This window comes from Aplysia californica, unplaced genomic scaffold (genome assembly GCF_000002075.1).
Source record: "Aplysia californica isolate F4 #8 unplaced genomic scaffold, AplCal3.0 scaffold00886, whole genome shotgun sequence".
NCBI lineage: Eukaryota > Metazoa > Mollusca > Gastropoda > Aplysiida > Aplysiidae > Aplysia > Aplysia californica.
In genome coordinates, this window is record NW_004798156.1 from 157,313 (window position 1) to 170,003 (window position 12,691).

Sequence of the window (12,691 nt, forward strand, 5' to 3'; positions counted from 1 at the left end):
GTGTGTGTGTGTGTGTGTGTGTGTGTGTGTGTGTGTGAGAGTGAGTGTATGTATATGTGCGTACGTGGTGAAACATCAAATCAATGTGTCAGGATCTGGACAATAAAGATGTATCTTATCTTATCTTATCTTATCTTATCTTATCTTATCTTATCTTATCTTAAGCTTGGCTACGAGACGAATAAGCCTAGTTTGAATCCCCTTTGAAGATTTTGAACTTCAAATCGTTCGGGTGTTTTCAAAGTTCTCCTCAAATTTGTCAAAGTCCTGTCGGAAATGAATAGAACATTTGGAGGGCACGCCTATAAACTGCGGTTTCGGGGGTTCGAGCCTCAGCTTGGTCCGACGTTGTGTCCTTGGGGAAGACACTTTACACGAATTTTCCACTTGGCTCGGTCCTTTCGGAGATAGACGTTAAAACTCTGAGGTCCAGCCTCTTAAATAACCTATTAGTGTTGATAGGGGCGTCAAACCTATACCATTTCACAATTTCACATCCCGAAACCATTCTCTTAGTTTAAAAAAGGACGTTGAACCCATACAAGTAACCAGTAAATTACCAGTTACGCCAATGCGCTTTATCACAGTTTTGTAATAAAACCTGAACTTTAAATCTAGCCGTTGTCAGTTCATAGCAGAATCTAACCTTCCAACTTTGACCTCTACTCTGTTCTATCGGCTTTTCTTTAGATCCAGGCTCTACTCATGCTTTCTCTAATGTCTTTTTTCAACCTTCTTTCTGATCTTCCTCTTTGTTTTAGTAAGATTTTACGACGCTGACAACTGATAAGCTCATATGAGCGCCAAGGGGCGGATGTCAACAGAGAGGTCCAAATGGGGAATCAGGCTTACTCTGCTCACCTCTTTAGCCTCACAAAGTCTGCTTTGAATATCAAGGCACCCCGCAAATAGCAGGTCACAAGAGAGTGACAAACATACAAAAGAATTAGAGGAAAAAAATGACAATAGTAAGGATGAGGAAAGAAAAAGCAGCAGTTCCCCCCTATGTTGTTCCGACACAGTATGAGCATGACATTGATACAAATCAGCCTATTTACAATATCTGTTAGCCTTCATTCTGCTGATGTGACCAACCTATTCCCATTTTTCATGGATATCTTTCATCCTTAAAAAACAAAGCATTTATGTGGACTTTATTTATTCCTGTATTAAGAATATCAGGCTTGCTTTACTAATATGTGAGGCAGCGTGGTGGAATCAGGCTCTCGTCAAAATAATCAAAGTGTAGAAACTTGCATTTTTCCGCAGGTTTGTGAATTTTTATCAAATTTCTGTTTTTTGGCTCAACACCTTTCAGGCGTATTAAAGAACTCATTTCGATGCGGATTTTTCTGAAAAACGTTGATTAAAGGTACAATAAATGTAAATTTTCAGTTACCACGGACTCTTAGGTTAAGGAAATAATTATCTTTGGCGGCCATTTTCTCACAAATGTTACCTCTGAAAACAGGTGACCACCTCCTCCTTCTTTTGCAAATATCTCCACTTGTATTCAAGATAAATGGATATTTTTTTTCTTTCAAATAAAGACAAGCGAAAAAGCTTTAAGATGATACCAATAGAGAGCTTGATTCCACCTCGCTGCCTCACATATAACCCCCACTCTCAACCACACCCACTCACTTCAATACGCAGACACCGACATCTTTCATTCAAAGTAAGGCTCTACCTCGTTGTTCACAGATTCCCAGTAAGGAAAATCTTTTAGAATTCTTCATTTGTTCCTTTGCAGAGAAACTCACAAATTACGTCAGCTAAAAATTGGCCAAAAATGACCCCTCCCTCTCCCCCCCCCCCTCCCCCAATTTCCTCGGCTTGTCATCTTCTGTCATCAACCCAAATGTGAAGCGTGCTGACAAAATGAGTTACTTCTCGCAATCCACAAACGGAAATATTATCCAAAAGTCCACACTATAGGGTCAGATTAGTAGATTTTCTATTGACGCCACATTCTTTTTGTATAACGTGCCGTTTATTATTCGATACATATAAATTGTAAAAACTTCACCAAATAGCGTGATGTATTTATTTCAATAAGGCTTGGATTCGAAAAGTAACTCATTTTGTCGCCACGCTTCCCAAATGTACATGTACATTTCGATGGAGCATTACAGGATGCATTAATTATATTCACACCTTTGTTCTTTATTTTACATAAAAAAACAAAACAAAATAAAAACAACTCATATTCTAGTTGTAATTTAACCTCTGGCAGTCTGTACTGTGGGGATATTACTGTTTATGGTTTTCGGCAAAAAAAAAAATAAAAAAATATAGTCTAATTTAACTGTGTTAATATTAGGCCAAGAAAATAATGTTGTCTATAATATTTTATCTTCCTTTCTTTTCCTCCCCCCCCCCCCCCGCAACATTTTAGGGCATGGTTGACGACAACTTTGCAAAGACCCCTCCCCCTCGTCAACTTTTGTCAACTTTTCACTGACACCCCCCCCACCCCCACCCCTGAGCTGACGTAATTTGTGAACGATTTTTAGCAACACCCTTGATCTTAGGGTAGGAAGGATCTAACACCTAGTCTTCTCGGATAAGAGCGAAAAATCTCCGTGGTCCCATGTGCAAATTGCGCACGTTCAAAATCCCTTGGTGGTCAAACATCGATGAGTAGGCTTCGGCCGCCACCAGGGCAAAATTCCAAATGTCACCAACTGCACATGTTTCTAGTGTGTCCCGCGCGCTCATATGACCTTATGCAGTTGTGAGCGCCCTAAAAGACTTACACTAAAAACCCACAAAAAACCCCCTTATCCCCCACCCAAAAAAACAAACCCCAAAGAACAAACAAACAAACAAACAAACAAACAAACAAACAAACAAACAAACAAACAAACCCAGCAACAACCGAACCAAAACCAAACAATCAAACAAAACAAACACGTCTGCTATACCAGTCTTCCTTCTGTGTGTTCCCAGCTGCTCCCGGAGCGACTACACTGGCGCCGAGAGCTTGTGCTGCCGGAAGTTGTCGTGCAGACCCCGCCAGTGTTATGCCCGAAGCCACTGCGCACCAGACGAAAGATGCGAGACTTCCGCACCAGGCGCCTTAGGGGTCTGTACTCCTGACGATCTCAGCGAAATCAGCGGCAGCGGTGACGTCAGCACTGACGATGGCGGCTTTGGAGACATGGAGCAGTAGTTTCGTTGCTGTCCTCGCTTAAGGAAGTGATTCCAAGAGTTCTTGATTCCGTCTGATGAATGTTGACAATGACTATCCTCTCTTTCTGTGTTCTTTCCTCGCGTTTTTTTTTTTCGTTTTTAAAGCTACTTTGTTATTTGTTATTTATGTTTTTTTCTTGTATTTGGAAATTTTATTGGTTAAAGGATTATCTTTTTAAATTGTATTTTTTTGTTTGTTTTGCAAGTGAAAGGCCCCTCGATCTACTTCAGGGTCGAACTTTCTTTCTTTCGATCTTTCTGTTTCGTTCGTCATTGTTGTGATAATTGCAATCGTTACTCTCTGGTGTAGATATCTACTAAATAACAAAACGTCAAGAGAGTGATTGATTGGGTCTTTTACCAAATTAAATACCTTGTCCATCAGCGAAATGAGATAGACTTACGAAACTACCGCCTGTTCAAAACAATAAAGTTGAAGTGTGAGCCAGGACCAACGAATTTATATTTGATTTGTTTGTTTGTTCGTGTGTCTGTTTCGTTTTGTAACATAATGCTCACCGAGAGACTTTTGGAAACTGAAATTGGTCGCTTTTAAGGACATGCGGGCTAACCCTGATTTCGAGGGTTTCCAGAAATCTTGACCTACACCAAAAGTGGGCATTGTCCTACCTATTGGAGAAGTTTGGTTTCATTGGTGTGTATATTTGTTTAGTTATAGAGAAAACTCTCCTTGGCTTTTAAAGAAACTGAACAAGGGGAAAAGTAAAAGACTTTACCTTCGATTTTCTCAAAACAGCATTTTTCGGGATGGCCCCCTTGTGCTTAAAAGTGACCAATGTACACATAGATATGAGGAGGAATCGGCTCTTTATAATCAGAAAAACAAAACAGGGCGGGGGGAGGCAGGTGTCAACATAGCATCATACTTTTAGTTTGAGTTTTACGACACTTGCAACACAAATTAATACGTCATATACGTGGCGAGATGAAGACGATAGAGGTTTGATGGGAAGGAAGGAGTAAACCACACCAGAGCACCCGTCAACCACTCTCACATCTTACTTTATAAGACCCTGTTTATACGTAACGTGTCTTCTTCAAACCTAAGGTGAGAGCGTATTTTGCTATTCAGTCTCAGGTAAAAAATGACACCCACAGACATATTCTTATTCGTTCCGGCACACGCACAGCAGATGTCATATTTATCATTTTGAATATATATTTCCGTGTAGAGCTACATTTTCAACGTGTTTCGCTTTGTCTACCGCGCCAAAGTCGTTTAACCAAACTGCATTGAATTTTTCAATTTCTGAAAGACCGTATAAAGTGCCCATTCATTATCCCGTGTTTCCTCCGATAGAAGTTTGGTCACCCACATGATCGCTCTGTTGGCTTGCCAGTTCTCCCCAGTTCACAATGTCAGTTCCTTGCGGGAGATAGAGAGCATAAGGCCATGTGCTGGAGAAATTTCTAAAATCGATATAACTTGACTGTATATAGCAACGACAATATGTTCATATTAGTCAGACATCAAAGAATAAATTCAAGTAATTATTTGTTATTATAAGCACATGGTAACCATGGTAACCAAACAAAAATTTGCCATATTGGATTATTTCATCAAATTTCAAAAGCTATCTTTTCTCTCAGTTTTTGTCCATTGGCTTTCAGTTTTAGCAAGTACAAACTACAACCTTTATGTTATGAACAAATAAAGCCAGATTTGTAATAATACGATTATGAAAACAATTACGGACTCTGGAAATATTTACATGGATAAATAGCAAAAAAATCTCCAAATTCTCAACAAAAACACTGATTGTAATTTTATTCTTTTATTATCTTCAAACAGAGCGCTGTTTCAGTACATGTCACCTGTGAATGTACATTGTGTAAAATAATGAAGCTATTCAGATTTAAAATAAAGGAGAAGATGTCATTTAAAGTCGGAAAAATAAATATTTGACAAAAATGAAGATAATATTTTTTTAATGACCCAAAATTGCAAAATATTTTTTAAAAACCCATTTTTTAAATGACTTCGAAACATAATTGATTGAAGCGGACGCTCGAAACTTTGATGGAAATGGATGTAGGTTTCAAAGATGGAGAGGGAAAATGTATGGTCAAACTGGGTAAAAATGGGGAAAATCTCACTCGTAGATGGCCAGCCTTTAAGGGACATGCCGCAAACATAGGCTACCTTCCACCTATATCAAGTCTCAAGATCAAGTGATGGCTTAGTTTCCTGGAGCAGTCAAATGCCGAATGACCAGAGGGCATGTCTTTAGCTAATTAAAACACAGAGTTCAGATATCCACATTCACCTTCTCCGGAGCAACCTAAAGACAAAACTGTCTTCTTTGTTTGTTTGTTTGTTTTGTTTGTTTTTGTAAAGTGTTTTTACGGCACTCGCAACTGCATAAAGTCATATGAGCGCGCTGGACACACCTAATATTTTCTGTTGGTAGGAAATTTTTAATTTTGCCCGGGTGGCGGCCGAAGCCTACTCTTATCGATTTTAGGCCACCAACGGATCTTTAAAGTGCGCAACTTGCACACGGGCCCTCCGAGATTTTTCGCCCTTGTCCGAGAAGGCTAAGTGTAGATCTTTCCTACCAGAAGATCAGGGGTGTGGCTGAACGACAGCAGTTAGGAGGAGCCAAGGAGGGAGTAGCAGTAGAAAGGCTGCAGAAAGAGTCAGGAGCCCAGAGGAGGGGGCAAAGGAGGTGAGGGAGTGGGGACAGAAAGTGGAGACGAAAGCAGACACTGTCTTCTTTACTGAATGGGTTTTGTTGTCTATTAAGGAGGGGGGGGGGGGGGGTTACACCCCCAAAGCCCCGATACGGCTCAAAATTATGGAATTTGAGTTGTATGCATTTTTAGCTTCCTCAGCCTCTCCTACAACTATTTCATCGCTTAAGAACCCCCCCCCCCCCAAACCGTATTTTTTTCCCATACCGGGCATGTTTATCACTACCATTTCCTCGTAAAGTCAATATTTTATTTTTCTTTACCGGCCGTTTTCTCAAAATGCGACTTTTCTCTTTACTTTTTTGAATAACTCCACCATTTCTTATCCAATCTTCACGAAATTTTCAGTTTCACAGAACGAAGAAAAGATGTAATACTAAAATTTTGTCCGCTGAGTTTTTTATATTTGCAATAGCTTTTTGTTGGTGGTGTCTTGAATGTGAATTTTCACGGATTTTTTGTAAACTTGAATGGTACCTCAGAAAAAAATTCATAAAACTTTAAAAAATTCGTTTACGAAAAAAACAACAGACAAATTTTTAGATCTAATGTTTGTGAACACGCATGCAAAAAACCCCAACAACAATCAATTTCCATGAGCAGTAAGTGCGGTATTCATTACGTAAGACATGTCAACAAAATCCAACATGGCCGCTGTATCCATGGAAACGAAACTTTTTTGTCAAATTTGATTGCGGATTTCAAAACTCCTTACTATGCTTGTTATATGTGTGAAATGTGGTAAAATTCGGTCCAGTAATTTATAAGCGAGATAGCCTTCAGGTGTAAACCCCCCCCCCCCTTAAAGCTATTGTTGGAGATAGGGAAAGCATTTTGTTCACGATAATACAACATCGTATTCGTCAAGAGAAGCTAACAGATTTTTTTTATCATGGTACTGTACCAAAAATGTACAAATGCACTCTGTGGGTGGTTGGCGGGTGCTCTGATGTGGTTTGCTTCTTCTTTCTTATCAAACATCTATCGTCTATGTCTCCCCTCCTTCTTTTTCTGTGTTTGTTACTCTCTTGTAGCACCTCTAATCTTCGGCACTTATATGACCTTATTGTATTACAAGAGCCGTAAAACTCTTACTATAAGTCAATTGCACTCTCGACATTGGTTTATTTGAAAAGTTTCCCGGCTCCCCCCCCCCAAACTTATTCATAAAAGAGATGAACGTTAAATCGCAGGTCTTGCTTCTCAAGCTGTAAATCTACTGTTTTAATAATTCTATTTGTGAGGCAACGTGGTGGAATCAGGCTCTCGTCAATTTTTGGGCATATTGAGTTATTGGTATCATCTAAGATCTTGTTCATTTGTCTTTGTTTGGATGAAAAAATATCCATTTATCTTCAATAGAAGTGGAGATATTTTGGATTGAAAAAGGTGGGGGTCACCTGGTTTAAGAGGTAAAATTAGCGAGAAAATGGCCGTCAAAGCTTGGTAAATTCCAAAGCTGAAGAGTCCATAAAAACTGTAAATTTATATCTCTGTGCCTTTAATCAACGTTTTCGGTGAATTCCTCAAAGGAATGTGTTTGTAAATGGACGTACAAGGTGTTGAGCCAAAAAACAAATATTTGATAAAAATTGCTAAGCAGGGAGAAAACTGCTGTTTTCATCGATTTCATTATTTTGACGAGAGCCTGATTCCACCGCGCTGCCTCACATTTACCTTGCAACACGGAAGTCTGGTCTTTCCCATCATTAAACCGGACACTGGTTCAAGCCTGTTGTCTTGTTTTAATGGGGAGAAGAGCTTTGATCTTTCGGCGAAAGTATCCGGTAATTATGTGCACTTTCCTGCTTGTCCTCTGGGAGGAAAGTAGAAGAAATGTGTGAGGCAGCGTGGAGGAATCAGGCTCTCGTCAAAATAATCAAAGTGGAGAAACTTGCATTTTTCCGCAGGTTTGTGAATTTTTCTCAATTTGTTTTTGATTCAACACATGTCATACCCATTAAAGAAGTCATTTCTGTGTTGATTTTTCAGAAAATCGTTGATTAAAGACACAAAAAATGTGAATTTTCAGTTACCACGGACTCTTAAGCTAAGGAAATAAATAATCTTTGGCGGCCATTTTCTCACTTATTTTACCTCTGAAAACAGGTGACCTCCACCTCCTTCTTTCGCAAACATCTCGACCTGTACCCAAGATAAATGGATATTTTTTCCCTCCAAATAAAGACAAGTGAACAAGCTTTAAGGTGATACCAATAACTCTACATGCCCAAATATTGATGAGAGCCTGATTCCACCACGATGCCTCACAAATGTTCAAAGAGAGCCTTCTACGGCTTGTTTTACATGTTACAAGCAGAGCTGGGCGAAGAATCAATTCCGGAACCGATTCCCACTGCGCGAATGAAAAGGTCCGACTCCTTTTTACGTAAGCCAACGGTTAGGGGGGAAAATTTATTATTGAAAACTGAAAGTTGAGGCTTGGTAGTGTTCCGAAATCAAGGTTCTCCTAAATCCTGAAGATGTTCAGAGCCAACATGGTAACCACCAGAAGAAATCACATCGTTAGAAAGAAAGTAATTGGGTTCGGAGTCGATTCCAACGATTCCAAGATTTCAATAATCGGGAACCTAGCCGCCCAGCACTAGTTACAAGTCTGTTCATTGTTCTGGATGCATTTAAGGTCAGCATTGGCGCATTTTGGATTAAAAAAAACAACTTGGTATCTTTAAAGCAAAGATTAAAGAAACATTTTAAAAAGACAACAGCAAACAAAACTCGCTCTTCGATTGTTTAATACGGGGTGCCCATTTGCACGATCGGGTCGGGTCGGGTCGGTTTGTTAGCCAGACTGAAAGCGCAAAGCGGCTATTGTGGCACAAGCTGATCGCCCGGCTCGTCGTCAGCTAATAGGGTGTGCCCACTGCGATTGGGATCTGCCGAATCGGGCCGATCGCCCGACTCGATCGCCTAAAAAACAAACGTGTGGTACCCAGCTGTAGGCAGTGAAAGATGTGTGTTGGTGTTTGAGCGCTTAATCATCTGCTTGTACTGTATCTTTCCCGGGAAGCTGAGAATGTTTCGGAGTGTTCTATGGTCTGCTGGGGTATTAATATAGTGTAAAGCGCATAGAGCCTGCTGTAGTGCGTGGTTATACGCTATATAATAATGCTATTTATTATTATCATTATTGTTATCAATATTATTATTATTATCTTTATTGTTATCATTATTATTATTATTATTATTGTTATCATTATTATTATTATTATTATTATTATTATCATTACTGTTATCATTATTATTATTGTTATCATTATTGTTATTATTATCATTATCATTATTATTATTATTATTATTATTATTATTATTATTATTATCATTATTATTATCATTATTATTATTATTATTATTATTATTATTATTATTATCATTATTATTATTATTATTATCATCATTATTATTATTATTATTATTATTATTATCATTATTATTATTATTATTATTATTATATCATTATTGTCATCATCATTTATTATAGTTACAAGGTTTTGCCACGACCGACACTGTGGTAGCGAAGTCACCAGTGCTATCAAAGTCTTGAATTTGCATACTTTATGTTTAGCATTTTGGTTTTTGCCTTGTCTTTTTACAATTTCAATTAAAAAAAGAAATTTCTGTAAGAAGAACGAATTTAGATCAATGCTTTTTTAAAAAAAGCAGCCCCAAACCATTGCCGAATGACCAGAAGGCGCAAATTTAGCTAATTAAAGCATAGAGTTCAGATGTCCACATTTACCTTCTCGGAGCGAACCCAAAACAAAACTGTCTCCAACTGAGTTTGGTTTTGTTGTCCGTTAATGTTGTCGCTGTTGTAGAAATCTTTATTTTACACACCTCTCAATACTGTAACATTATTTAAGAGGAGCGACCTCCAAATTAAACGCCCATCTCCGATACGGTCAAGCCGGATGAGTAGAGAGCTCTTAGAAGCTCCCCCAAACGATATCAGTTCAAGAAAACCCCGTCGGTTTTACGGCACTCACAAGTGCATAACGTCATATAATAGATAATAGATAGATAGCATTTGTATAGCGCAAATCTCCGCTCAACAGCAAGCTCTATGCGCTTCACAATCTATACTATTATCCCAGCAGACCTGAGAGCATTCTGAAGCAAACTCAACTTCCCTGGAAGCATACAGTGCAAGCAGCCATTTATAGGCGCTAAAACACTAACAAACTGACAAGATCTTTTGCTGTCTATGGCCGGGTACCCATTTCCCCCAGGGTGAAGTGAGGAAAATTCGTGTTAAGGGCCTTTCCTAAGGACATAACGTCAGACCCGCGGCTCGAACCCCCGAATCCGCAACCTCACGATTACGAGTCCGGTAGCCTTGCCGAATGATCAGAATGCTCGAATTTAGTTAATTAAAGCATAAAGATTTGATATCCTCATTTGTCTTATCGGAGCAAACTTAAGTCAATCTGTCTCCAAGTGAGTGGGTTTTGTTGTCCGTTAATGTTGTCGATGTTGTACACATTTTTATTTTACGCACCTCTCAATACTGTAAGATTATTTAAGAGGAGCGACCTCCAAATTAAACGCCCATCTCCGATACGGTCAAGACGGGTGAGTAGAGAGCTCTTAGAGGCTCCCCCAAACAATATGAGTTCAAGAACACCCCGTCGGGATTCAAACCAGGGCAACCCGCATCTTAGTTTAGTTTTAGTAAGAGTTTTACGGCACTCGCAACTGCACAAGGTTATAACATGAGTCACGACGAGGTGGAATCAGGCTCTCGTCAATTTTTGGGAATCTGGAACTACTGGTATCATCTGAGAACTGATTTCTTTGCTTCGTTTCCCAAAAAAATAATTGTGAGGCAGCGTGGAGGAATCAGGCTCTCGTCAAAATAATCAAAGTGGAGAAACTTGCATTTTTCCGCAGGTTTGTGAATTCTTATCAATTTTGTTTTGGCTCAACATATGTCATGACCATTAAAGAACTCATTTCTGTGTTCATTTTTCAGAAAAACGTTGATTAAAGACACACACAAAAAAGTAAATTTTCAGTTACCACGGACTCTTAAGCTAAGGAAATAACTAATCTTTGGCGGCCATTTTCTCGCTTATTTTACCTCTGAAAACAAGTGGCCCCCACCTCCTCTTTCGCAAATATCTTGACCTGTATTCAAGATAAATGGATTTTTTCCCTCCAAATAAAGACAAGTGAACAAGCTTTAAGATGATACCAATAACTCTACATGCCCAAATATTGACGAGAGCCTGATTCCATCACGATGTCACAAATGCCCATCTATCTGGAATAGAACTCAAGATATTTGAGATTGTAGGAAGTGAGCTCGCCTGGTTTCAGTGGTGACATTAGCGAGAAAATGGTCGCCACAGTTTGGTGACTCCAATAGCTAGAGTCCTTGAAAACAGAAAAATGACACTATTTTGTGCCTTGAATACAAGTTTTTCAGCAAAATTCGCATGGAATTGTGTTTGATAAGGGCATAGATCTAGTAGAGGTTAGGGCAAAAATAATAAAATTCGATAAAAATTTCCAAAGTAGCGGAAACCTATTTCTCCCTTTTCTGTATTTTGACGAGCGGCTTATTTCACCACGCTGTTGGTTGCATTCACAACAATTCTCAGCACCGCTTGATTTTAGGTCAATCCGCTTTATAGTCCAGCAGGATACCAACTGCACTAGCGGGGCGCCCGGTATCTTCTTTCTCGGGTAAAAATGCATCGCTCAGTTGCTTCGCCAGAAGAGATGGAGACAAATAAATGTTTTAAGTTCTCTTTTCATGAACAGTAGTGCTCGGCGGCTAGGTTCCCGATTATTGAAAGCTAGGAATCGTAGGAATCAACTCCGAACCCAATTACTTACTTTCTAAAGATGCGACTTCTTCAGATGGTTATCTGGTAGGGTCCTAACTTCTTCAGGATTTAGGATAACCTTGATTTCGGAACACTACGAAGCATCAACTTTTATTTTTCAAAAACAAATTAAAAAAATTTTTTTTTAAAAATGATCAAAGTAACTGGAAACCGTTGGTTTACATAAAAAGGAGTCGGAACTTTTCTTTCGTAACATTCATCGTGGGAATCGGTTCCGGAATCGCTTCTCCACCCAGCTCTAATGAACAATACAGAAGTCACTTGTCAACTAATGTCAACGTGGCTGTGTTCATCGCTGGTGCCCCACTCCTCGCCACAGGAGCAAATGTCTTCCCTCTACTCTGTGCTTTGATATTATACAGTTTCATGAAGTTGTACACCGCTGTCAGATTTGACGTTTTCAATCAATATAATACATGAATATGATGTAAAAGTCTCCCTTTACTTCTCTTAACCTCTGTGTTGTCCAGCAGCATCTTTTTAAAAATAGTATTTTTTAGTTTTAATAAGAATTTTATAGCACTTGCAACATAATCAGGTCATAAAAGTGCCGAAGAATGGATGTGTTACGGAACAGAAACATGCACAAAAAAAGAGAAAAAAAAAGAGAAATAAGGACGATAGCTGTTTGATAGGAAAGAAGGAGCAAACCACACTAGAGCACCCGCCAACCACTCACAGCTTTTTGAAAATCTGATCAACTTTTGCAGACACAGAAATATAGACCTCACAAAATCTTTCGTTTGTCCAACTCAATGCAGTTATTATAAACCTGCATCTGGCTTTAACAAAAGAGTCCAGCTCCTTCGCTACATTCAGTTTTTTTTTATATAGTAGAGGGTTTTACGGCGCTCGCAACTGCATAAGGTCATATGAGCGCAAAGGGGTGGGTGTCAACAGAGAAGTCT

At 39.1% G+C, this 12,691-nt stretch overlaps 1 protein-coding gene across 1 annotated transcript in view; it reads left to right on the forward strand.

The window, feature by feature from the left end:
• LOC101860374 overlaps window positions 1–3,646 on the forward strand; it is a gene marked incomplete at its 5' end in the record, with an annotated part of 14,332 nt that extends 10,686 nt beyond the window's left edge. Inside the window, 1 exon segment of the mRNA XM_005110406.3 lies at window positions 2,953–3,646. Within this exon segment, the coding sequence (XP_005110463.2) occupies window positions 2,953–3,175 (223 nt within the window). The 3' untranslated portion in view covers window positions 3,176–3,646.
• Window positions 3,647–12,691: the final 9,045 nt, after the last annotated feature.